The sequence below is a fragment of the Apteryx mantelli genome, chromosome 6 (genome assembly GCF_036417845.1).
Source record: "Apteryx mantelli isolate bAptMan1 chromosome 6, bAptMan1.hap1, whole genome shotgun sequence".
NCBI classification, from domain to species: domain Eukaryota; kingdom Metazoa; phylum Chordata; class Aves; order Apterygiformes; family Apterygidae; genus Apteryx; species Apteryx mantelli.
Window position 1 is genome coordinate 14,417,042 of NC_089983.1, and position 27,022 is coordinate 14,444,063.

General features: G+C 42.6%; 2 protein-coding genes and 2 non-coding genes across 7 annotated transcripts in view; 1 reads left to right on the forward strand and 3 right to left on the reverse strand.

Annotated features, from left to right (window-relative positions):
• Positions 1-11,280, reverse strand: part of NOP58 (NOP58 ribonucleoprotein) — a 33,441-nt gene extending 22,161 nt beyond the window's left edge. Inside the window, exons 1-6 of one of the 4 annotated variants that reach the window (XM_067298837.1) lie at positions 11,166-11,280; positions 7,452-7,528; positions 5,593-5,645; positions 3,647-3,771; positions 2,579-2,715; positions 1,284-1,348 (exon numbers count right to left, since the gene is read on the reverse strand). In XM_067298837.1, the coding sequence (XP_067154938.1) occupies positions 1,284-1,348; positions 2,579-2,715; positions 3,647-3,771; positions 5,593-5,645; positions 7,452-7,528; positions 11,166-11,210 (502 nt within the window). In that variant the 5' untranslated portion in view covers positions 11,211-11,280. Of the gene's footprint in view, positions 1-1,283; positions 1,349-2,578; positions 2,716-3,646; positions 3,772-5,226; positions 5,473-5,581; positions 5,646-7,451; positions 7,529-11,165 lie in introns of those variants that run through there. The other 3 variants (XM_067298839.1, XM_067298840.1, XM_067298838.1) reach the window with 3 other exon arrangements.
• Positions 590-677, reverse strand: LOC136992366 (small nucleolar RNA SNORD70). Its single transcript, XR_010884628.1, has one exon. It is a non-coding gene; the product is annotated as a small nucleolar RNA SNORD70 (small nucleolar RNA).
• LOC136992359 (small nucleolar RNA SNORD70) lies at positions 5,242-5,329 on the reverse strand. Its single transcript, XR_010884622.1, has one exon. It is a non-coding gene; the product is annotated as a small nucleolar RNA SNORD70 (small nucleolar RNA).
• A 2,330-nt stretch (positions 11,281-13,610) lies between the features above and the next one.
• Positions 13,611-23,591, forward strand: SUMO1 (small ubiquitin like modifier 1). The gene is made up of 5 exons (XM_067298841.1): positions 13,611-13,725; positions 18,452-18,526; positions 19,789-19,866; positions 21,868-21,939; positions 22,714-23,591. The coding sequence occupies exons 1-5, from the start codon at positions 13,714-13,716 to the stop codon at positions 22,780-22,782; spliced, it is 306 nt and encodes a 101-aa protein (XP_067154942.1). The 5' UTR covers positions 13,611-13,713; the 3' UTR covers positions 22,783-23,591.
• The last annotated feature ends 3,431 nt before the right edge of the window (positions 23,592-27,022 follow it).

Consider the following 27,022-nt stretch of genomic DNA (forward strand, 5'->3'; position numbering starts at 1 on the left):
GAAAAAGGAAAACTCTCAAATCAACAAATTTAAACACTGTAAAGGGATAAAACCAAAGTGTTTTTCCCCATAAAGATTCCTTGGAATAAAACAAGCTGCAGGACATTTGAAAGGCTTTACTTTTCAGAGAACTGCATAATTACAGGCAAAGTAAGTATAGAAACATTAGAATTCCCATGAGTGAGGCCTGAGGGTTTTATCACTGGGACTGTCTGGGACAAGAAGCTCCTTTACCAGCTGTAAAACACATTCACCCAGAAAGATAAGAGCAACTAGTGTGCTTCTTCCTCTCAGCCAGCCATTCAAGGCGCTACACACAAGTGACTGATGTAAGATTAGCCATCTAATACGCTTCAAGAAAAAAGGCTGTAATGTTGACAAACTGATTTTCTGTTACATTATTTTAGAAGACTGTATTTAGTCCTTTAGTTGCCTTTATAATATAAATACATCTAACAGAAATGCAACAGACTCTCCATTTACCAGATATGACTGATAACTGGATTTATAACACGAGAAGAACACCCACAGCATACATTGCTACAGAACCCCGAGGCTAAAATGTTTCTCTAATGCAATACTAATATTCCCATCTGTTGTCTCAGTGGTAGTGACGAAGAAACTGAATTAAATCATTATTTTCAGCTTAACCATGTTTCATCATTGACAACAGAGTCTGGGAATTAATATTCCAAACAGGATTCCTCACTACTGCTTCACAGCAAGCACGCTGATTACGATGTAGATGTCTTCAAGGAAAAATGAGGAACTGGCTTTCCTATTTGTGTTTGCAAGTTAAGTCTCTGCAAGAGACTGACATTAGGAAAGCAATGGCGTGGAATGCAGCATTATACACTGCAGTGGTTCTCGCGTGTCTAACACAAGACTCTTCCCACAACTCACCCCACACAGGCTATCGCTACAACCAAAGTGCAGAAAATCCTGTTCCATGGGGCACAGACACCCTCCCAACACTACTCAGAAGTGACGCATGCTGGGAATTGAAGTCCTCAGAGGACTGAACTCATAATAATGGCCTGTACTTCAACCGATCTCTAGACAAAGAAAATCGACCTTAGTTTACCGTATCACCTTAGTAACGTTATTGATTGTGGAAAGCCCTATTAAGAAAAAATGCCTTAGGACCGGCTGAATGTAACTGCCCAGTTTACTGAAAGACGCTAAGAGGAAATCTTGACAGCAATACTTTTCCATAACTGATGCAAGGAAGTCAGCTATCCTAAGCTGAAGCCATTAAGGATTTTAATTCTAAGTATACTTACAGATTGCCTGGACAATCATGGTATCTACTTTGTCTGGGCTGAATTTCAACTTGTACCGGGAAAGGCTGAGGAGACAGAAATATAGTTTTATCAGCATCCTGACATCCCACTGCATAGCACACCCCCCTGTTCCTATTTTGCATGAATATCCCTATCCCTATATTCACTCACGCTAGCTCATTTTTATGCTACTGACAGCTCTCAGCTGTGGCCAGTGGAGAAACCCTGCTGCCACATGTTTTCACAGCAGCTGTGACGCATGCACACACCCCATGACCAGGGTGAAAGGGAAATCTAAGGCTACCTGCACCATACGCTCCAGAGACAACATGAACACTGTGGCAGGAAATATACTGTTGGTTCCTTTCTGCATGGTTCCCCACAAAAAATATTTGTTAACAGCATTTCCAGTTCTGCAGTGGTTGGAGCTGATCCACAAAACAGTACATACCCAGCAGCAAATACCAGCAATGCTAATATGAAGCACTAGCAGAAACTTCCTCAAACAGATTCTCACTGGTTGAGAAAGACCATTATCATCTGGCTTTCAATCTACGTTTAAAGTCTCTCAGTACACATCTACAGTATGCCACAACAAAACACACTGATATCAATGAGGACTTGCACCTTCAAAGCCCTTTGTCAATATTAATCCCCATTTTCTAGACATTGTAACAGCAACAAAAGTCTATTTTTAAGGAATTATCTAAGACAGAAAAGTTCTCGAACTTGCTAGTGGCTACAGAACAAAATCATGTCAGAACCTGGATGAAAAGTTACTCGTGAATGAATGCCTGACCCAGTGCAGATCTAACAACTTTGTTTTAACTACTGCTCTGCTAAACCTAATGAGGCCGTGGTGTCAAGGAAGGAAAACAATTCTGCCTTTAATATTTACATAATGTATTATGAGGGAACCTCAGAGTTGTGACCAATCACCAGACCTAAAGCCATCTTCACCACGGTTCTCAGAAGCAATGGAGTTAGTTTTAAAAGATCCATTTAACTGCAACAGAGACACATTCAACCAAATGCTAAAGTACATAATATGCATAGGAAAGCTATCCACGTTCCCTTTGGGAAAGCTGAAGCCTTTCCCTAAAGGGTGGGTGAAACTGGAAAACCTCTTCCTTTATAAAACAAGACTTCAGATACAAATGTGTCTTGACTTATATGCAGAATGAGTACAAGACCTGATCACATCATAAGAGACACTTCAAGCAGCAGAGCACGGCCAAAGACACAGAAGTGGGGAAGAGACAGGGTGCAATAGAGCTGTGCTACTGGCAACCCACCTGTGTGCCAGACCCAGACACATAGCTGCCATCTCTCGGGAAGGGAGGCCTGTGATAAGCCCTTCAATCTGCGAACGAATTCCTCTCATCAGCTCTGTAACCATTGGGCTGTGTATACAACTCAAATTCAGCTTATCCTGCAGGATGGAAAGCAATGGTCCAAGTCAAGCACAACAATGACATTCCTTTAAAATCCTTCTTCCAGTGGTGTTATTATACCTGGCTTTCCTACTGCAATCCTATGGTCACTCAACTGGTTCAGCCTTCTTTGACACTCAAGGCAGTGACATCCTCAGTCCCCCACACTAACAGCCCCACAGTTTGAAGAGGAGATTTATAATTAAGGCTCTATCTGCTATGCAGACATCGGAGCTGAAGACTCAAGACTTTGCAGTTTACTAGCAATAGCTTGGCAGCATAGAGAAAAATTAAAAAGGTAAAAAAAGTTTGGGGTTTGGCAGCATCCCACGTCAATCTGCTAAGGCACCGTGAGGCGGTGGTCAGAATAAAAATCTTCGGAACAGGCAACAGAGATGGGATTTGACACCTGGGATTTGACACCTAGGAGAAAGCAGTCCATCTCTACTGTACTTCTTCCTCCCCCAGCAGGCAAGAAGTGGAGGATGTGCACAACTGCTTGTGGACCAACTGGGGGGTGGGCGGGGGGAAGGAGATCACACATTCCCAACAACACAGCAACAAGCTGTCACCCTGCTTTTGCTACAGCCATTGGTGAAGAATAAGCATGCCTGCCTAGCTTTTTTCTTTTTGTACAGGGTCATTTGGGAAATTAACTTAGGCATCTCCTGGGTTTCCAGCCAAGACTTGAGAGATAAGCCAGGCAAGTCTGAATAGCTCAGTTCACTTTTACCGTATCATCCGTTTGTGTACTCAACATGACATCTTCCCAGCCTACATGCAGTCCATGTCTGATCATAAGGATTAGTTATCTTCACACCACAAACATAGCATTAGCAGTATATTGCACTGCTAATAAGACCTCTGGAACCTGTTTATTAGATTTCAGCAACAGAAGACAAAAGGAAGAATGGCAAAGTCAGTTATCACCTTTATGACACCTCCAAGTTTGGCATCTGCTACGGCCAACTGTTCATGGGCATCTTTTGCCACTATCTTCTTGAGAATCTTCTTCAAGTTCTTGCTGAGCTTGCCTTCCACAAGAGCTGTGGATGCTGCAGAAAACAAAAAGAATAAAGATACACTTTATTTTCCCTCCTAAACCCAGTAACACCAGGACTCCTCACCTGTTATTTTTTATTTCAACTGCCTACAATAGCTCTAGTCTGAGTTGCAACACTACTACACCATGCAGTGGCTTAAACCAAAATAGGAAAAAAAAAAATTACACACTTGCCCCTTTGGAGCTCTAATTCAAAACCATTTTCCCAATTCCCTTCTCTTCCTCCATGTGGCTTCAGCTCTATTTCTGTCAATTTTGTTTAAGGAACTCTACGATGTCATGTGCTTTAGATGTATGCTTAACATTTCAGCAAGCATTGGAACATTTATTGTATGATTTAATTACCCAACCATCTTTTAGGTACCTTAATCAGCAACCACTATATCCTAAATTAAGTAACAGCTTATTTGCATCCCCTCGCGATGACAGTGCATTGTCCAAAGTTCAAAAAAACATGAAGCCAAGCACACTGACTGGGGGGTCAGACATGGACACTTTTAATATATATTGTGTAGACTGAAGGAATTTTAAAAAGACATCTCCGTTCTCAAGCTCTCACAGAGCTGTAAAAGCTTTACAATTCCACACAATATATATTTTAAGACACTTATACAACTCTCTACAGGTCAGCTCTGTGCTCCACTGAACTTCTGCTTGATGCAACATCTTAAGCACAGCACACAGAGCAGAAGCCAGTTATTTGTGATTTCAAAAACCTTGATGAAATGCAAGGGTAAAATCTAAAGTGCTATGCTGAGTTTTCCTCTTATCCTTAATGAACATGTTATGAAGCTTTCAAGCTGGCCAGTAACTCCTAATCCACTTAAAACAGACACGTTGTTTTCCCTTCAAAACAAGTGTGGCAAAGGTAGCTTAAACAATCTTCTCCATTTCACAGATTAGTAAACTTGTGTGAAAGTAGTAGTGCTTTAAAAAAGCAAACAAAACAAGAAACCCAACATTTAACAATACATGATCTGAACCCAGCCCTAAGCAAAGGCAACATACTCCAAATAGAAAGCACAGGGAGAGAGGAACACAGAGCAGCTTCAGTCTCAGTTGTTTCAGCTGCACCTCACATATGATGGTTTCCTTAGCTTCCTTTAAAAAGCTATCCCTGCTACATCAGAATATCAAGATCCATTCTTTGGTCGTAAGCGTGACACATAACATCCGCCTCCTAACGTCATACAGCAACACATTCCACTCCAGCAGTAACAGTCGTGCCATTCCCGAACGATTAGCTAGCACTCTTATCACTTCTGTTCAAACTAGTCCACAGCCTCTAGCATTTAAGTGTTTAATTAGTACAAATTATTGAATATAAGGCTTTCCATTTTGTTTAAACTACTGAATTTCTTTAAAGTGCGATACAGGCATTTCTGAGGCTGCAAAAAGGCAGGCATAGTATGCATCCATAAAACAAGAACAGTTGTAATGTATGTACTCCCTGACTGTACTCCAGTCTGTTGTCTGTCCGTAGCGACGAAATGTTGGCTCAAATCATTTATATTCAGCTCCAGCAAGAATCCATCACTGACAACAGAGCTTGTACATTGGTCAAAAGCATCCATTCATTGCTCATTAGCGAGCTGTTTGGGCAATAAGGGTGGTAGGAAAACTAGACTTCATTAGGTCTCTACCATGCTCAGACTAGGTGGATGATCTCATAAAACAAACAAAAGCAGCTGCCTTTGAAGAATTTGCAATCTAAAAAACTAAACAAAGAAGATAAAGAGCAGGGACAGAGGTAAGTAATGAATGAACATGCAACAAGTTCTTTTTTGTAAAAATGGTGTTACCTTTCACTTACCAGCAAGTGCTTCAGTTGTGTCCTGAAACTTTTCAAAGTGTTTCAGCTTTACTCTACAGAAGAAAAATATGAATGTGTAAAGCAACACACATAAACTAGATGCTACCCTACTTTTTTTCTGCCTCTGCTATAATAGTTCCCATCAGGTCCCCACTTCTTCCTAAGATTGCAAGAGAGCAGAGATCAATATTCAGATCCTCAATAAAGAGGAAGCGCACCAAACCTGCTGATTAAGTTTGAGTCTGGTGTGGCTCTTCAGCTGTGACACACAAGCTTTATTAATAGAGAGTCCTAAAAACTCCCAGGAATTTTGATTTAATATTTCTAATTTGGACCAACACAATCAGAAAACCTGAGCCTCCCCTTTCTTTTTGTAGTTCATATTTAAAGATAGATATTGTCCATCCAAATTTCAATGCTGAACCCTGATTAAATAGGTGTCACTGCTGACTGATTGATGATAGTATTCCCCACACATCTTCAAAATGGAACCTTCTGCCTCCGGAATGCACAGTCCTGCACAGCCCAGATTTAACATGCTTTTTAACCAAATGTATCTTTAAAGACTTTAAAACTGAACTGATTCATTGCCCATGAATTCTCAACTCTTCCCCTGTAATTAGATGTTAGAATAGAAGTTCTGGTTAAGCTTAAAGCAAAGAACTAGTAAACAGAAAATTCTGCCATGCTCAAACTACTGATCAGAGCCAATAATCTTATGGACAGTGTTTCACCACACTGTCAGCTCCCTAGGCCTAGTTTCCTTCTCCCCCTCACATAATCTCCGGTGTTGATATCTAGAGTAACAGTTAAGAAGCTATCTCAGTCCAGTAAATTCCTTGTCAGGGACAGGCATTTGACTAATCCAATTCTGATTAACCACTGCTCTTTGTGAGTCAAGTATCTACAGAGGAAGCAAGGTCACAGATAAAGCTGAATGCTTGAGTTAAGCACTTGCACAGCCCAACAGAAGCTCCAGGCTTATACCGATGCCTCTTTAGAAACACATGAAAGATAGGAATTAACTTGATCAGAGTGGAGATCCATTAGAGACACATCCTATCTAGCATGCGGCCAGGATGATATTTCTAAAACAGGATTAACAACACTGCAAACGGGCAGATGTGGGATATTCCGTCCTCTACCCTAAGCATTTTTACAGGGCAGGACAAATCCAAATTACAAGGCATAGCCTGTTAAGAGGTATCTGTTATAACTAAATCTGGTTAGAAGTTTTCCCCAAAAGCTACCCTAGACTCAGACTTGGAAGGACTCCACCATAGTCTCCAGCCACAGGACAATTTGCTAGCAAATCAGGCTTGGCTGGTAGACACTAAAACCCCCCTACAGCTACTCAGTGACACTAACAGTCACTGCTGGCATGGGCAACAAAACTAACTCCCAATTCAGAGTAACTCGCATACTATTAGTTTCAGCTGGATTAAACATTCTTTTTTATTTTAAGACTTCCTGCGAACACAAAAACCTGTCATTCAGCCAGTGCCAGCATTACAAGCTTGGATATTCTTGTCAAAGCATCCAAATCTCCTTAAAATATTGTTCAACTTTTTGCTTCAGTGGCATGTGGTAACGATTTCTGCAGTTTAATTACGCTGCGAGAAAAAAAAAAGCGCTATTTCCTTTCATCCATTTTGACATTCTATTTTAAGTTTCTTTGAATATTTCATTTCACATTATCCTTGTTCACAGCTTTTAATTTTACAATACTGGGAGAGAAAAAAAAAACAAAAAAACAACAAAAAAACCCAATACTTCTCCTGGACCTCAGATGTGCATAAATATACATGCAGTCATGTTCTTCTAAAAGCCAGGCTGCTACCCCACATAAAGCTGCTTACATTTTATTTGCTTTTTCAGGGGTTTCAAATTCTTTCCATAAACTGTCAACTTCTTGGAGCTTCTTCTCATTCAGAACCTGCAGACAAGAAACCAGAAATAACCTATAGTTAAAACACTTTTCAAAAGCTTTCAACCTAGCATTCATCAGAGAAGGTCCGAAACAGATTTGTAGCATATCCAGGCACCAGAAGTTAACACTGATAGCAAGCAAATTCAGTTTTGGTGAACCTCAGTTTCAATGTTCTCCCTCAGCAGCTTTATCCTACTAATATGCAACTATATTTAAAGCATTTTACTTTCAACTGAATTACAGAAGTTGCTCAATAAAGGCTGGGTCCTTCTGAACCTGCACATTAAAGCAAAACCCTCTCCTTGTTTATCAAAACTGGACTTGCTCCACCTCCTACAGGACTCATTCACAACCCCAGTGACCCAAAACCAAACTCACCACTACTTTGGGAAAATACCAGAAAGTCTGGGACACCTAACAGGAAGCAGTGATCCTACAACAAGTTATTAATCTGAGCTAACCCACAGAACAAAGAGGACATTTCTATAAAGAAGACTATTCACCACAGCTCAGTAATCAACTGAGCCAAGAATTACCAAAGAGGCAGCAATGGCTTAATCCTGTCTCTGTACAAAGGGGATCCCCTCTCAGTTTTTAAACTGCAGAAGATTAACACCATCGACTCTCCGTGCATTTCACAAAATGCAGAGTGTACTGTGAATTCCTAGAAGAGTGCTCAGGGGAACAGCTCCACGGTCAAGATTCTTACATTCTACGTCACTCAAAAATGTTGATGCCTTTGTCCCCACAACTAAATCCAAAGCAACTACAGTTTGACTCAGTGCAGTACTGAAAACATCCCAGGGATTATGAGATTTTGCTTCCTTGCAGATTTTTAAACCCAGGTCAGTGGAGGATGTCTTTTTCAAATTGAATTAGTAGCTGAGCAAATAGACACAGTAACTCATTTCCCACAGGACTCTGAGGCACAGAAAAGGCTTGGGACACTTCTTCCTTTTCTCAGTGTATTGATTCTTTGTTTCAATTCATCCTTCTTATCCTGAGGCAGACAGAACTTTCAGTCTCCATAAACAGACACTGGCACAGAGAGAAATAGAGACACACAAGTCACCAAATGGAGGTTGTTGTTATGTATAAGTTATGGTTGCCTATGGATATTTTGTGTCCTAAAGGATAGCAAGATTCATCGGAAAAAATCTTCCAAGATCTGGAACGCATTTATGCTGTTTGCCCTTACTATCTGAACTCTGCTTGTTCCTCTTTAGTGGGAGCAACACCTGCAAGGGAGCACCTGAGAGCTCCCCAGCTTGCAGGGAAGGTTAGCTCTCAATCAGCAGAGGGTTAAGGCAGAGCACAGCACTGCTGAAAAGGGGAGTGGGTGTCCATGACTGCTTCCCAAAGTTCAGAAGCCCAAATTCTGCCCAATCCTCAAATTATTAAAAAAAAGCACCAATGACCATCTTTAAAGGCTACCAAAAAAAAAAAGAAAAAGAAAAAACCCTCTAAATTCTACAGAGAATACTTTGCTCTGGAATGAATAAACAAGTGCAACAACCATACAGATTTGCAGCTGAACTGCTACTGTGCCATGCGATTGAGAGCTCTCCCTACCCGGCAGATACACATCTCCACTTCTGGCCTGGGCAGCTGCAAACTGAACCAGGACAGAAAACAATAGCTTGCCTCAAACCACAAGATTTACTAAAATACTACTTATGCTCACTTCCAGCAAACAGCTCCCCCCCCCCCTCACAATCCAACCCAGACACCATTTTCAGTCCACTCTTCCCCACACTGTAGGTGTTTAGAAGTCCACATTTAAAGACTGCTTCTTGCTGCCTGGTGCCCTCTAGCTGCTTTGCACACACATCACAGCCAGACTCCAAATCCCAGCCACTGACACCAGCAAGAGTGCTGCAGCACTTCTGCAAAGAAACTTCTTCATTTCCCTTTATGCCCTTCCTCCTACCTTTACTTTATATCTACCTTGGCTTCAGGGATTCAAAGATGGGTTATCTTCAGCCTTTCCTGGTTCCTACAGAAGGTTAAAAGAGGGCTTGGCTCCCAGCACAAGAGGTTCAATCCGACCTGGAAATACTTTTTTTTCCGTTTTTTTAAACAAACTCAGAAGGTGCAGTATTTTAGCTAGTGTGAACATTCACTGATCAAAACCTCCAGGGAGACTGTGATATACTTTAGTTCCCCAGATGCAAGCAGGAATGAAAAAGGAAGCTATCTTCTCCCTGAGGGTTTGGTCTTGAAATCCTCGTTGCCTGAACTGCACAGCTGCACCCCAAAAAGGAGGAAAGGTTTTAGGGTAGACCGAGTAAGCAAAGGGCACCAAGGATGTAGTTCTATAAGTTAGGGCAAAATAAACTAGCGCCTTGCTCTCTTTGCATCTGCATTGATGCTCACATAAGCCAAACCAGAAAAAGACTGTGCTAGGTTGAAGAAAAAAAAAAAAAAAAAACGCTATCAAACTCCATGAACATGCTCATCATGAGACTGTACAAGCATCAACATGCAAGCAAGAGAAGACAGATAACGGGGGCACACAGCACTCTAGCAGCTCTAGTTAAGACTTGTTTAAACTATTGTAGAGCTACAAGGTCTGAATCAACACATTAGGAGATTGCCAGAGACTTGTGGTCTGCTCCTCCCAGCCCCATGCTCTCAGCTGAGCAAGAGAAGTCAGAGCACGCGCTGTACCTGCGGGCAGCTGACGGCAGCTCACCCTGCCCATGTGCTGAGTCAGAAACGCGCTCAGGCCAAGGCACCCAGCACATGTGCTTAGGAGCAAGGAGAGCACGAACATGCTGTATGGCTCCCGTGCACCCCCCCCCTTACAACTAGAAGGCTCTGTTGGGGTGTCAGCAAAACGGGCACAGTAGAAAAGGGGGAAAGCACTTAAGATGCCTTCCCCCATAACAGGACGTCTCCAGAGATCCCAAAGAGGGCACAAAGACAGGTACGTCCCCTCCCACCAAATCTGTTCTCGCAGGTGCACGATCCCTGACCGGACCTCGAGAAAGCTCTGCCTCCTCCCCCCAAGTGCCTTTAGGCTCTGCATTTCCAGGGCCCTACTCCAGCCGCAGCCATCTTTCCCCACGCTGTACCTCTCCCTCCGACCCGAGATCCTCTTTACAGCACTCACTTTTCCGCTTCCTATCATACCTCTCCCTTCTCCTACCGTACCTCATACGGAAACCAAACAAGGCTGGCACGTAAAATAACTTTTTGAGAAACCATTTCACTCGGGCGCATTCCTTCCCCGTTGGTATTTTCTCCATAAGCCAACCTCAGTGCCTACAGTTATGGTACCTCTGCCGCAACGCTCACAACAACTCCTTCAGGCTAACCGACCCTGCGGCGGAAACGCGCGAGGCAGCACTGCGCGGACGGCACGGCACGGCACCCCGCCCCTCCCCGAGCCCGGTCCCAATCCGCTTTTCTCCCTGCGCGGCCATCAGCCCAGCGCCACGGTTTAAGCCGAAAGCGTTGCGGAGGGAAGGGCCTGCCGGGCCCCGAGCCGGGCGAGCGCTTCCCGCCACGCCGCGGCCCCGGGGCTCGGCCGCCCCCGGGAGCGGAGCGGCCCGAGCCGCGGCGGCCGGGCCAGGCCCCCCCGGCGGGGCAACGCACGGCACCGGGCGGCCCGCGGCCCCCAAAGCCCCCCGCGCCTCACCTTGAAGATGGCGTAGCCAGCAGCGGTCTCGAACAGCACCAACATGGCGGCGGCGGGGCCAACGGCCGCTCACGGCGGGGGGCGGCAAGGGGGGGGGGGGGGAAGGCGCGGCCACGTGGGCGAGCGGACGGCAGCCCCCGGCCACGCACCCGCGCCCGCCGGAACTGGAAGTGGCTGCAGCGGAAGTGATGTCCCGGGAGGTGGAAGGGGCGGAGCGGCGGGATTTCCCGCGCGCAGCCGCGGGCCACGTGGCGGCGGCGGCGGAGCCCGCGGCTTGGCCCCCCCCCGCGGTGGCGCTGGGCCCTCCCGGCCGTCGGTGTCTGTTCCCCGCCCTGGCAAAACGGGCAGGGGAACGGCGGAAACACGTAGCCTCGAGGGGAGGCAGGCCTGTCCCCCAGCGCCGGGCCTGCCGCGTTGCCGGTAACGCTCGCCCTGAGGGGAGCCCGAAGCGGGCCTGGCCCCAGCTGGGGCGTCGCTCGCGCAGCTGCAGCACCTTCCGCTCCCCCAAATGGGGGTGGGCCCCCTTCCCACCACACCGCTGGCATCCCTCGGGCTGAGACGCAGCCTTGTACCCAAGCGCTGTCCGTGCGCAGATCCGCGTGTGGCTATAACCTTGCTCAGTTAAGAACGTATTTTACTCTGCAAAACCAGCTAGATCAGCCCAGTCCCGGGCGCGGCCGCAGTGACCTTTGCAAAGGGCTTTCGCTGTGTGTGGCGCCCGCCCGCCCCTGCCTTGGCCGAGCTGCGCGAGCGCAAGCCTAAGCGAAGGGGGGAGGCGCCCCGAGCTCAGCGCCGCTGCACGCATCCCGCAGCTGCGCCGTTCCGGCACTGAAACGCCAAATTCGGTGCTGATTTCCCTGTGCGGTGCTGTATGCCCAGGATTCGGCATTTTGGGGGAGGCCGCAGCTCAGCTCTGCAGCAGCTCGGCCCTGCCGCCTGCTGGCTCGCTGCATCCCGCTATCACAGCACTGCTCCTCCCACCAGTGGGTCGGGGGGAAGAACAAATTAGAGATTAAACACAGTTTACCTTTTTTGTCTTAGCATTGTGTATTAATACTGCTAGTACTAGCCACTCTTGAACAAATATGCTGGCATTATGAGATTATGGATTGTTCTCAGATTCTATTTTACAGGAAAATTGTTTGGCAGACTAAAGAGGCTTTATACAGGCTAGGTAGGCTAATGGTGTTCAGAAAAAACACTACCTGCTCCTGGCACCCACACTTTACACACAACACTGGATACGTTAGCAGGAAGTTGAATGAATAGAGGTGAATTTTATTGACTTCAGGTGATTGAGATTACTTGCAGATAGGGAAAATTTTTAGAGAAGTTATAAAACACCTGAGAGTTAAACAAGGTTATTGGGGGAAGTAAAGTAGTTTTGGTATTGGCTGTAGCAGCAAGAATTGCTTTGGGCTTTGTGAGATAAAGCTTATGTATGTATATTTAGTCTTTAAAAAATTTTTTTTGCTATGCTTTAATTTTGAAGGTGGTGTGTGTTGGATTTAGGCTGTAACAGAAGAAATGTGTGACTTTTGTTGATGTGCTTTTGTAGTTCTCATAGGGTGAATTGAGACCATCTATGGAGATGCTGCACAGATGTAGCTTGTACCTTGAACACATACCTATCTGTAACCAAAGTGAATAAAAACTGCATGAAGAGAGGCAGTATTACTGTTATTTAGTGTGTATACAGATATTTCAAATGTGTGTGCTATGCATAGGGGTAGATAACTTCACTTGTGTGTGTTACACTTATTACAGGATTGTATGGAAAAAATAGGTAGAACTAGGAATTATGCTCAGTTTTTATTCTAGAATTTAAAACTGTAACCTTATAACCCTCAGGCTAATCTCCCTGCTTTTAAAACTGCTTTTGTTTGCTGGTAGTGGTGTTTGCAATGGGATTAAGTATTTGTAACCTTTTGTGCTGTTTGCATTGCGCGCTGTTTTGAGATTATGTTGATGCTTTCTGCAGCCTTCTTAAACTTGCACTGAGCCCTTCCCAAGGCACAAAGGTGCCAGGTGTCCCGGGCTAGCAGGCTTTGCTGGGGATGGAGCCTCCCCTTGTAGCTACGTGGCTCTGCAGCGTCCGGGGGCTTTATTAATGCCTTCCCTCCCGCTAATTCCGCGTTAACAGTTGTCGCGGGGCTTATCCACGCGAGCCGCGATGCTGTGCGGCTCCGCGGGGTGACGGCGGCCTGGCCGGCGAGGCAGCCGCCCGCGGCGCGCTACTCGATCGGCGGCAGCTTCGCTAGCGCTCCGCCTCGCTATATATGTTTATCTACGTATATAAGGAGGGGTCGCCGCCGAGGCGGGCGGCGCGGCGGCTTCGAGAAGGTTCCGTGGGGCGGCAGCGGCAGCGGCGGCGGGGCGGGGCCGGGCGCGGCGGGGCGGAGCCGCGGCGGCGGCGGGCCGGAAGTGATGTCAGGCGCACAGGAAATCCCGCCCGCGCCGCGGCCTGTGTTTGTGCTGCGGCGGAGAGAAAGGGAGCGGAGCGCCTGCCGCGGCCCAGCCGAGCCTGCCGCACGCGAGGGGCGACGCCATGTCTGACCAGGTACCGAGGGGGGCGGCGGCGCTTCCCCTGGGGCCGCGGGGGCCCGGCCTGCGCCTCGGCCGGGCTGTGCCCGCCGCGCTTCGCCCCCGCGCCGCGCCGCGGCGGCGGGGCCGGGGCGGCGGGGCCGGGCCGGGCCGTCCCGAGGGCGCGGCGCGGCGCGGCGGCCCCTTCCTTTCGTTTTGCCCTGCCGGCCGGGGGGCAGGATGCCCGCTGGGGCGGGCGGGCGGGCTCGCCCGGCGTCGCCGCGCGCAACCCTCGGCTCGCGGCTGCCGCTCTGGGCTCCGCGAGCTGCCGGGCGGGAGTGAAAACGGCCTCGCAGCTCCGTTTTGTTCCGTTCGGCTTTATTTCGTGCGTTGCCTCCGGTGACAGCCGTGTCACGGCGGTTTGACTTTGGGAGGAACAACGGCGGTACCTGCGAGTGTTTCCTGCAGTTCTGTGGAGTCAAGGGTGGTATTAATGCAAGTCACGAAACGAAAAACATCCAGGAACACCGCTAAATCTCGGATGTGCTGTGCCTGCACTGAGGAATAGCCTTGATATAGTGTGACCCGTGAATAAAGTCACTGCTGTGTGAGCTGGGTGTCGCCCCCCCCCCTCCCCGACTTTCCAGCACAATGCAACTCTGCTGGTGCCGATGGTGATACTGCCTGGCGCTGCCTGTGAGAGGGCAGCTAGCGCCAGCCCTCATCAGGACTATTCCCAGTGTAGCAAAATGCAGGCAAGTGGCTGTGACACCGAAATCGGCCTTTGGTAACAGTTGCACAAAAAGAAGAAAAATCAAATTATGAGCTAGATTCTGTAGACTGAACTTTGTGCGGCCTACTGTGGAGTTCATATTTGTGAACTAAGCCATGTTTTAACACATAACATTGTTCGTTAGGTAATTCCTTCTTCAGCCCAGTCCTGCGAAGGTGCATGCGTGTTCATTCTTCTTTGGGACTGCTTGAAGTCTGTAAAATCCATTGCATATGAGAGACTTTATTGGATATGTGTCTTTAAGGCACATATCCAGTAAGGCACATTGGATAAGGACTCTTTTTTGGAAATACGTATGCTAAACATTATCAGATGTTTTGTCATTCGATGCTGTGGGGGACTGTGTGAAAAGACCTAAACAGACACGCAAGTAACAGTATAACATGCAGTAAGTAATGCAACACCATAGATCTCATTCCTCTGTTTATCAGTCTTACTGGAATAATCAGATTGCCTGAAATTGTAGGTTGTTTACAATATCCTCATTTTTGGTCCTGGAATCAAGATGTTAAGGGGATGTCATGCAGTTAGAATTCCAGCTTCCTTTTTTTTTTTTAAATATGCAGAGTTGGTTTAGTTTCTTTATTCCCAATTAGAAACTATCTTCTATGATTAAAAAAAACAAACAAACAAACTTGTAGCAACAAGGGTAAACTTCTAAAAACGCATGGCTGCTTGCTGGGATCACATGGGGGGGGAAAGAAGTATAACTTTTTCCTCCTCCCCTCAGGAGTCTCAGGTTGTTTTTATTCTAATTCAAGCTAGATGAAGGCATTTTTATCTCTATGTACTGCGCATAGGAAATGTTGTGGCACAAGTGTACATATTTTCCTGTTCCTGTAACAAATGTAAGAATTTGTTGTGCTGGGATGCATGGTGTAATCTTGCTCCTCTTGTAATTTTGATTCTAAAAGATGGTCTCAAGTATGCTGAGTAGAGGTTTCTTTTAGGCATGGATATTGAAGTTGGAATGCTTCAAAATAATAGTAGATACAATTTGTTGTTAGAGAAAATTTGCAATAAGTTGCTTTATGATGTTTATTTTGTGGTTGCATTAGTGGCAGTAGCAAATACCTGGCACAGTGAGTTGCATTTCATCCAGGGAACTTTGAGTGCTTTACAGTCATGAATGTAGTGTTAATATAATTGAGACAGTATTAGAGACCTCATTTTTTGTTATTTAGGAAAACTATGGGATGAATCCTTTGGAAGTTTAGGAATCTAGTGAAAAGTTAAACTTACTAGTGTGTTGTGGTGTTCTGGTTATGTTTGTGGGTGTGTGGTTTTTTTTTTTTGATGTAAATTTTCAGGGTATACCCATAAACACTGTTCCTTTAGCAGTCCAAGTAAAAACCTGGATGTTTGCTCGTGTATTGTTGATCGTGGATTTTGTTAGTGAATGCTTGTAATTTAGTAACTTTGCAATCTGCTTGCTTCTTTTGTTAAGTGTTTTTCTGTTGGCTTTTCCATTTGGTGTTGAATGGCAGTATAGTTAGCACTGACAAAATGCAGGGAGCTGTTTCAGACTTGCTGGGTCTTGTTGTGTTCTAATTTTGAATCTTCTGCTCTTTAAACTACAATTACTGGCTTTTTCAGCATTGATTTGATCCTATTTCTTTTTTTCCTGAAATTCCAGCTCTGCTGTTTGCTCTGATTTTTGTGGGTGAGAGGTTGCTGAGGCTTTAAGCATGCACCTTTATGGCAGACTTGATGTTTTAAGCCTCTGCTCTTTCTGCTGATTGCCCCTTTCCCTATTGGTTTCTAGTACTTGAGTTCTCTGTCCCTGAGGGTAGGAATCAAACATGTTATGAATCATGGCTTTTCACTCATATTGGCCAGAGGTGCTGTCATAGTAGCAGCGATGTTTTGTCATACCTTGTACAGAATGATTTGTTATGGAAAGCTAAAGAGGTAGATCTGCCACAATGCACAGAACTGGATAAGCTACTATGAAGTCCTTTACTGCTGGGACAATATGCTGCTGTGCAATTTAGTTCTTATGCAAAGTAAAATAAGACACTGACCTGAAATTTCTTGGGAAGAGATGGGATGTTCTGATAAATTCCTTGAGCAACAGCAAAACAGGAGACAGTTATGAAAGTTACAGACTTTGGATTTTTAGAGATCTGAATCTGTTTTGGATTCTTAGAGGTCAGTAGTCCTACATACAGACCAAAAAAATGCTATTTGTGCAAGCTGTCCATATGAAAAAGATGTGAGAGACAGGTCTGCAGGACAGGTTGCAGTTTCTTCTTTTTCTCTTTGAGTCAGGAGTGGAAGTCGACCTATTTTTATTCCCACAAATAGTCCCATGAGATCAGAGTTGTGATATGCTAGAAAGGGAAGACTTTGGTAAGGAGTGCAGTTGCTGTGTTTATGTATCAGGCAAGACTCCTTTGATGCTTCAGAAGTGACTTGTTTTGAGACCTGGGGGTCAGGGTCTAGGTTCTTGAAGGCTTGAGGCTGGTTTCAAGCTTGAAGGGTGAGAATTCAGTCCCAGCATTCCAGGTTGTGCCCAGGTGGGTATTTAAAATAAAAACACTCAAACCAGTTGGGGTCTCTTGCTCATGCTTTTTTGCTGTCACAGAAACTGAATGGATTTGGCTGAAAGCAGTGAGTTAAAATAATACAAAGAGAACCTCCCCTCCAGACTGAGACTTGCACAGATAGTTAGGGAAAGTGCTTGCAGGCTTCTACTCACCCCCTCACCCCCCAAGGTCTTAATATTCAAAGAATTTGTGCATGTTTAATCCCTTTTTAAAGGGGTTAAAAAAAATCAAAAAAGCTTGTTTGTCATTTTAATCTGGAGATAGAGCCCTATCTGGATGGACTTAATCTGTAAGGGTAGTATGTATTTGTGTTGCTTGATCCCAAAGCTCAAGTCCAGCCAGCCACACAAAGGATATTTCTGTATATGCAGCAAAATGCTTCTTTATGACTGGAAAACATATGTGGTGGGCACCTGTACACATCTTGCTTTTGTCCACTATGCTAAGCAATTGAATACTAAAGAACGATTTAAAATATCATCAGCAGAGTATCCTTGTTTCTGACTACTTGGGAGGATTTCTTCATCAAGCACCATCTGAACCTGAGGCAGTATGTAAGATCCCTTTATGCAGTAATGGAACATAACCAAAGGCCTGATCCAACATACACAGTGACAGGCAAGGGATGGGGTTAATAGTACCTGATCTCTGTCTTACCTATCAGCAGTTAACATGAAAACTTTGAAGTCTTGAACTCATGTCTTCCTGAACCTAGCATTTGAACCTTGTTTGAAGAGCTTTTGTGCATAAGCTACTGAATCAAACTTGCCTGTAATCATTTTTATCCTGGAAAGATATCAAAACATTATAGTTCTTAGAACTAAAACTTTAACTTTTAAGAATGGTCGTCTTGCAGCAAATATGCTGTAAGGAAGCAGTTAATTGGTGCTGTTTTGTTGTCATTGGAGGGAAGGTGGCTGGCTGTTCTTTTGAAAGTAGTAAATACTGTCTATACAATAGAAAGATTGAAAAAAGTTTGCCTGGTTCACTCTTTATGCTGATAGGGTGTCACAAGTGTGTTCTGTTTAGTCTTGCTTGTTTTCTTTCTTTATTGTAAGTACCTGAGTCTCTTAGTACCCTTTCAGTATTTCTCTTTTGCCGTCTGTTTGTTCACTGGGAGTTAGTGGTGTAAAATTGTACCTCTGATTTTTGCATCTTTTGTCATCTATTTCCAAATGATCCTTCTTCCATCTCTTATGTTCTCCATGGTGTTTCTCTTCCATCATTAATCTTTCACATGCTGTTGTAGTCTTTCATAATGCTATGTCACTGTTAGTTTCACACATAGAAAGGAAGAAAGAAGGTGACTTGGGTAGTTTGTATTTAGTGTAATGTAAGGAGGATGGCAGCTGTCATACTCTCCAGTGAAAATAATGAAATGTACTTCATCAGAGTTTTTTTGGAATATGTTTTTCTTGCAGGAAGCAAAACCTTCAGCTGAGGACTTAGGAGATAAGAAAGAGGGAGAATACATTAAACTCAAAGTCATTGGGCAGGTGAGTTTTTTTTGTATACATAATTACTGGTGGATGTTTGGAGGTGTAAGTTTTTTGTATTGTAGGAATAAACAGATGAAAGTTGATGCTTTGAGTTCTTCAATCTGGATTTTTCCCAAATAAACTATTTACCTGTTGCCAGTGATGTCTGTTAGTCTACTGACTGTTGTGTGAGGGTTTTTGAAAAGCAAAGTTATACTTCTGACTGAGAATTTGGTTAGTGTGATCCCTATCTTAAATGCATCAATTTCCATAGCTTTAGGGGTTAATTTTTCCAAAGACATGAGGAAATATTGTGGCCAAACTGAAACTCAGGTCTTCAGAGTTCATTTTGTGCATAAGAATGAGGTCATCTTTCTTGGACAGGGATCAGAAGAGGATGCTGTTGGTTGGCTTGGTGGTAGATGTGAGGGGTGGATTATAGGTCTGCATTTAAGTTGTGTTGGGATGAGAATGTCCAGGTCCTCCTTGAACAGAAGTCCTCAGCAGAGAACCCCTACTTCATTTAATTGATCTCAGTAGTGTTTGTTGGAAGTATTGGCATGATTGCTTTGCTGGCTGGAGACAGATGACCTAAGTAGTCCTAGCATAAATTAGCTTACCTCTTGCTGGTTTAATCACCAATAGTGAGAACACATTCAAAAGCTAAATGTGACCCACTTGCTTTATGCACAGAATCTCTTGCAGTCAGTTGTATTTGCAGCCATTTTGACAGTTCTAGTTAGTTAGATATCTATCTTTAGTTGGTAGGAAGGACTATAGAACGAGACCTAAGAATTCGCTTTAGGTTAGTGTTGTGTTGCCAAGTCGGCCTGTATCCTAACTTCTAGATAATTACACTAATTGAACAAGGTTTCATGTAAGTTTTGAAGTGCAAGCTTTAACTTGTTTCTTCTGGAATCTGAGAGCAAAAGTCCCCTGCACATGTTTGTTTGTATTGTATAAGTACATCAGCTGGGTAAAAGATGGAAGCACAGACTGTGAACTAGGTATGTTTTTAAAAACTTTTAAGTCTAAAACCTCCATAGTGAGCCTCAGGCTGTATCAGACCATATGTTTTAAAATAGAGCTTCCATGAAAGTGAATGATGAGTTTAATGCATCATAATACCGTCCTCTAGGATGATTTACCAGTCACCAAAGTATTCAGTGATAGTTAAACTGTGTTCAGTGCTATTTTAACGGCAATAAAGTCTGAAAGCCAGTGTAGATGAAGTGAGCAATTGCTACAAAGGGATAACATTTTTTCTTTCCTGTTCTTAGGACAGCAGTGAAATTCACTTCAAGGTGAAAATGACAACACACCTCAAGAAACTCAAAGAATCATACTGTCAAAGACAGGTTTGTGACACAATGGCACTGTCTCTTTAAAAGAAAAAGTAAACACTGCTTTGGCTTTTCTCAACTTACTGTACTTTCAAAGATATCTATCGTGACAGGAAAGCTTCTGTTTAGTTACCAGCAGAACCAATATCTGACAGGATAAATGTAATGGATCTCCTCATTTCTTTTGTCAGATAAAGGTATTTCTATTAAAAAGCCTGTTGCAAATTTTGTAGTGAGTTAAAATTACTAGCTGAAACTGTATGGTAGCTGTTCAGAAAACATAAGTTACCTTTTAGTATGCCCAGGCATATATTTATAGCTACTGTAAAGTCTTTCTACTCCAAGTGAGATCCCATGAAAGCTGCAGGATACTGATTCTGTGGACAGTGAGGGCAGCCTTACACATGGTTACTGTTGTTCATATGGTAATTGGTTAACATTAGCTATTATGCCTTAATTTTAATAAACCTGCAGTGTTAATGTTTGATGTAGGTAAGCAATAAATACTGTTACCAGGACAATAAATTTATCTTCACTTTAAGATTGTGGCAGATACTATGGATTCACTGCTACTAAGTGTTTGCAGAGGCCTTGGCCTAGTTTATTCCAGCTTTGGGATTAGAAGATGCTTTTTGTGTGGCCTTTTCTTGAGCAATTGTGTTTGAGTCCACTTTAGCAGATACAATCTTAAGAATTAATACTTTGCTTTTTTTAATGTTAATACACTGAGACAAGTTGAACTTGTCAATGGAAGTGTTCTTTTTGTAGAAATGCTTGCTCATGCCTTGTTCATATTATGGTGTATTAGGTTTTCTGTGTCTTTGTACACTGATGTCAGCATGCTGCTATACAGCTTGCTATCTTACTGGCGTAGGAGGAAAGAAAAGATAAGATTAAACACCAGATATGTTGGTAGCAAAATCGAAGTGACTGAAGCTGTGACTCCTTCTATAAAGTTAAAATTTTAAATCAAGTCTGGAAATAATTTATGTAGTAGCCTTATTGACTGACTGACTGTATGTGTGTGTGAATTTTTCAAAAAAGAACGGTTGTTTGAACAGACATGTTTGGAGTCTGGAGAAACTCTTCATCCGCAGTCAACACATTCTTTTTTTCCTGGTGTCAGAGGTTTCTCTGGTGGAGGGATCATGAACGTTTCTTCTGAGTTGGTTGGGGGCTTGTTAAAGAACAGTGTGAGGAGCTTTTTTCCTGTGTGTGTGTTTTTTTTTGTTTTGTTTTTTCTTCTGCCTAGTAATTTGGAAGTAATACTTCAGAGATATAATTGGTGCACAAAACAGGTCATATTTCACTTGCATTTGTTTTGCTCATAATGCTCTTGAAAGAGAAGCAGCACAGCGTTAGCCTCACCTGTTTAGGTGAGGTGTGATATTCAGCTGTAACACAGGCATGCTGTATGACAGATGTACTGTGACTTAATCTTATGTACTATTGGGGTGCTGCTTTCTCCCTGTTTGAATGGTGTTCTTTCTGCTTCTCACCTCTGCTTTCTCCCCTCCACAATGTAAAACTTCTGCAAAATGGATTAATGGTAAAGGATGCTGTTCCTTCTTATGTTGCTGTAGGGTTGGGAAAGCAAGGGGAGGGGACTTCTGAAGTACATGCAACATTATTCATGTTGTGGTAGAATCCTTAATAAGGGTGTGAGCATATTTAGTTCAGAAAAAGACTTTGACCTCCACATGTAAAATTTTCTTGGAAGGGAGGTGTTGGAATACTTTAAAAAGCGGTGGGGTGGGGGGACGATCCACTAAGGAAACTTTCTGGTTGTTGAACTCCTGTGTGACTTGGGAATAAACATGCATGTTAGTGCTAACATTCTCCTTGAATCACTCTTGGGAGTGATGGAGCAACAGAATAGCTGTGCTTACTGTAAAACAGGAACTAACACTTTCCTTTTTGATTTTTCATGTGCTGTTTTTATTGAAACTGTATGTCTTATGAATATGTGCAAGTTTCAGTTAAGTTTTCTTGTGTATGTGTGTGTCTTTTTTTTAGGGTGTTCCAATGAATTCACTCAGGTTCCTCTTCGAGGGTCAGAGAATTACTGATAATCATACCCCCAAGGAGGTGAGTTTCTCTTTCTAGAAAGTGTTAAACAGTGTTCACTGGAAAAATTAAATACATAACTGATTAGTTTCTGTTCAGCCAGGCTATTAACCTGAAGATATTTCTTTAAATAAAATAGAGTCAATTCTGGCTCACATTTATTAGATGAAAGTGTAAATAAATAGAAAATAGGTTATTTTGTTATCCAGTGATTTCCAGCAACTGTTAGGACAAAGCGGGAAGAAACATTGGGTTATAATAATGACCTTTTGAAAAATCTGAAAGAAAATTGTGTATTGTGGAATCCATTAAGTTATCCTCTTTGAGGGAACAGTTGTAAGCAGGTGATCTGAGTTGCAAGCTTTAGGTCTTAGCTGTATTGTTAGGTAGGCGTGTGCTATTTGTAAGCCATGTGGCTCTACAACTGGTGCATTCACTATGTCATTGGTTGCATTCTTGTGCATCTGTTTCACAAGAAAGGATTTAGAGAAAGATAAAGCTGGTGCCTTCCAAGCTGATGTGTTCTGTTCCACGAGTGGATTTAGACTTCACAGATAAGGCTGCTGCTTTGACTGAGATGTGCTGTAAAGATGAAACATCTTTAAAGATGAGACAGACTAAAAATCACTAGTGTTGGCAAGTAAGATAGTGATTGAAAAATTTTTAACCCCTTTGTCCTTTGAAGGATTATGGTGGGAGAGAGGAACAAACCATTCTTTAGCTTGTGTAGGACCTGCTCTGAATTTAGAACACCAGATTTATAACAATTGTGCTGTTTTTTCTCTATTCTCACAGCTGGGGATGGAGGAGGAAGATGTGATTGAAGTTTATCAGGAACAGACGGGGGGTCACTCAACAGTTTAGATCCTTCTGTTTTTCTTTCCCCTTAATCCTTTTTTATTTTTAAATAATAGTTCTTTTGTAATGTGGTGTTCAACACTGAATTGAAACTGGCACCCCATCTCTGGGAGTTTATTTTCAAGCGTCTGGTATTTTGAATTCTCGTGCTCATTATACACTATTGTTTCTGTTTTCATTGTGCTGAACTTTTGTGATCCAGCTGCAGCCCTGCTCCCGTTTTTCCCTTCTGCCCTCCCCTCTAGAAATACATGTACACACATGCATTTGTATGTTCACTAGGTTCGTGCATTTCGGGCACGAAGGTTGTAAGATCTGCCAGGTGGGCGAGTGTTCTTAATGACTTCCATATCGGCCCTGAAGTTTTGATGTGTGACTGTTTCACTCCTGGACTATAACTTTCAGTGCGAGATGAAGTTTTTCAGAGAACTAAACTATGGAGAAATTGTGTATCCATAACTCAGAGCTATTCTGCTTAAATTGTGCTGATGGCCCAGCGAAGAAGATTACCAAGTTGGAAATGGAAAAGCTAGAACTGTTGTCATCTGTACTTTGCTCCAGAGATGGCTTTGCTGAAGACATAAAATTGAAAACCCTAATGATTCTTAAATCTTGCCAGAAGAGCCCAGAAGCATTCTAACTTCATATAGCAATTAGTACACACAGGTATTCATGCAAGAATGTTCACAGCAGACAACTGGTGTTACTTTGACACTCTTGTTTGTACCTTTTGGCCTGGGACGTGGGTTTTGAATGGACATTGTCTGTACCAGCTTCATTAAAATAAACAAGAAAAACGATTTTATAAACAATAATTTGTATCTTCTTTTCAAATGTTTGAAAATGAGCAAAAACATAAAAAGTGATAATGAAAACATGCCTTTCTAGTACATATACATTGAAGCCAGAAAAATTGTGCTCTGTAAATATGCCTCATAAAAAAAGCATTTACTTATTTTCCCTTGCCCTAGTAAAACAATCAGTTTGGTTTGTAGATTACTTTTTGAGACTACGAGCTATTTCTTGCCTTATTGTTAGAGAATATTCATATATGGTTAAGCTTCATTTTATGTTCTCAAAGGTTAGACTGAAAATGCAACTTTGAAGGAAATTCGAGGAGGGTTTTCTTAATGACTGCATTTCATTTAATCATGGTGTCACAGAAATCCCTATATGATGGATGAACTGTCTTGGCATGTCCATGTTATCAGGCACCATTATGAGGGTTCACTTCACGTATTAGCTAGTTACAGGGTTCTAAATGATCAGTTTGAACTAACCTGTGCTGCCTGATCAGGTATAAAAGCTCAGACAGGAGGTTACAGGCAGGGCAGTGTAGAGTGTTCTGCACTGTCCCTACTTCATTGCTCCTGCAGATAAATAGGACTTGTTTCTGCTTTGGTTTTGTTTTGTAAATCAAGATCATTTTATGAATGCCAAATTCATTTAAGGCATACATTTTAGTGCTGGCATACTTAGATGAAATTGCAGATGGGTTTTGAATCATCAGTTTTTATGGCACTTGGTGTAAAATTATAAATGCATTTCCTTTCATGCTTGTGGTTTCAATGTCCTATTTCTGATCTAGTAATATACTTTTGTACACATAGTTGCACTAAGCAGTTTTTTAAAGATTAAAATTTTTGTTTACAAAATGTCAGAATATGGGATTTTCTTAAAGTGTTATATGTAATTAAATTCTTGGGAGAAGGAGGGACTGCTATTGTGATGTAGAACAATGTTGTCTTTGGACTTCTCTCCAGTTGCTTTTTTAGAATACAAAACATATCTGCTTCAAGATACCAGAAATAAGTAGCCTTGTAATTAATATCAGATTGTTTTCTAATTTGAATTTGTGCAATGCTCTTGTTGGTAGACAATTTCTCATTATCCCTCTCTTACAAATTAAGAACTGAGGCACAGGGGACAGTGGCTTGCTCAGGTCACTCAGGAAGCTGAAAGTGGAGCTGGGAAAAAAATCCAGATCCCCTGGGTTCAATATTAGTATTCTAGTTGCTGCACCAGTTTTCTTTGACTCTTACCTCCTACCTTCCTCTTCCAAGTCTGCATTTTAGATGCTTGTTTATATCAACTTTCTAGTTGAACTGCATTTAACTCTCTTGAGGCTATAGAAGAGGATTTGCTTCAGAATGGTATTTTGGCTTCAGTGGGATGAAACTTGGGCTGAGGTCATGTAACCTTGTCCTAAAACATCTCTCTTTAGAGTGTATAGTACCAGTGACAAACTGATTTAACCTCTTTCTCAAGTTTGTTATGAAGTCTTGAAGAGCTGGTTTGTAAAAGGAGCTGCTGGCCTACAGAAAAGTCTGTACTGTTACAGCTGTTGGAACAGTAATAACAGGAAAACTGTATTCTGCTTCAAAGATTAGTATTAAGATCTTCATGTAAAATGAGAAGATACAAAAGCTACACAGATGCATGATTACCTTTTTAAGAAAGTTCATTTTTTTGATGTTGTACATTGAAGCAAACCCTGATTTTTGAAGTTGATGGGTGGGGCAGAGACTTGGATTCTTCCCCCCCCCAATTTCTCTGGAAAAAGTTATACTTTTCAGAGAATTTCTTTCTGAAAAGGCAGTCTTGAGTGGAACTGATAAACCACTTGTGCCTTTGAAGCTCATGGCTGGAAGCCAGATTGGCCTTTGTATGTTGGAGGAAATATAGAAAAGAAAATCCTCATTTCTTCCAAGTTCTTTCCTTTGTTGTCTTTATTTATATGCTTACATGTACATTAGAAGAACTGATGAGAACCCTTGGATGGTTGGTTCTATTACTAGTGTGTGTGTTTGAGGGGGAATAAAACCACTGAGCTGCTTCTGCCTTAAATGTTTTTACCTATGAAAATTGCATCATTAATATCCACTATGGTGGTATATAAAGGGTGTATTGGAAAGTGCTGTACAAAAGTATTGGTCTCTATTCATATTTGCTTACAGCTGGTATGTTTAAAGGATCTGTATATTCTCTTAAAAGTATATATACTTGATTGTAAATCCAACAAAAGATTGCGCAGTTAAATGCGTTTGCAGGATTTGGACTTCAGTTAGAATTTCAGATAATGGCAAAACTTGAAGTCTGCCACAAATTCTTTTGACTCAATACTACAGGTTTTTAGTTCTCACTACTTTAAATGGAAATTATTTTTAAGAATACAATACAAATGTGACCTGGGCATCTTCTATATGCATTTCTGAATAATTGCTGTGCAGGTAAAGTTTCACTTCTTAAATGAGAAGATTGGCTTCCTACAGCTCTCTGTATGGAGTCTCAGAACTGTGCATGTTAGCACTGTAAATTGGTGGGGGGGGTTTTTTGCTTTTAGAACCAGTGCTTGATGCATATTTAATTTAAATGAAGTTCACCTTCAATTTAAGACCACCACAAAAACTGATTACTTTTCTCCCCAGATCTACAGGAACTTCAATATAATTTGAATCTACAAAATGCCTTGCTTTCTTTTGCTAGATGAATACTAGCAAAGCAGAAAACAAGATGAACCTGGCATGCAAGGAAGAAAAGTTTATCTTGTTTTTTCTGTAGTGCATAGGGCTGATACTGAAGTTATCTAGCCTTTTTTGAAACAGTAGCACATAAATCAGTTGCTTTGGGGGATCCCTCAAAGTCAGAACTGAGGTCTTTCATATCTCTCATAAACTGTGACAGTTTCATTGTTTTCTGTCTTACCACAAAATGTCATAAAGAATCTGGGATGAAGCAGCAAAGGATAAACAAAATGTACTCTGGCACCTTGAAAGGTTGTAAAAGTCATTGTGGTCTGTCTAGGTTAATTTCTACTGGCTGATTTAAAAAAAAAAAATTATAGGATGTGTATACAGACTAGATTTGTAATCTGGGAGAACAAAATTGGGAGCGAGAGTAGCATCTATCCAGTAAAGGAGCAGTGTTCTGGTTTTGAATTGGGTTGGAACCTTGAACTGCATTTGAACTGAAAGAGCTCACTGTAGTGACCCATCTCTGGCAGTAAGCATTTATTTATTCTGTACTGTTTTCAGGCCTTGCTTTTCAAGCAGTTGAAAATAAGAAAACACCCATGGACGGGAAATATCTTGAGAGTGTTCTAGTCCAGTAGTTTCTATTAGTAGTGCTTGCTGGAACTGCAGACGTTGCTCTAGAGCTGCTTTTTCCCTGCAAACAGTGTTAATAAAATGGATTAAAGATACAGGACAGAATTCTTCCTTTTGTTAGAAAGCTGGTGCTTTGACTT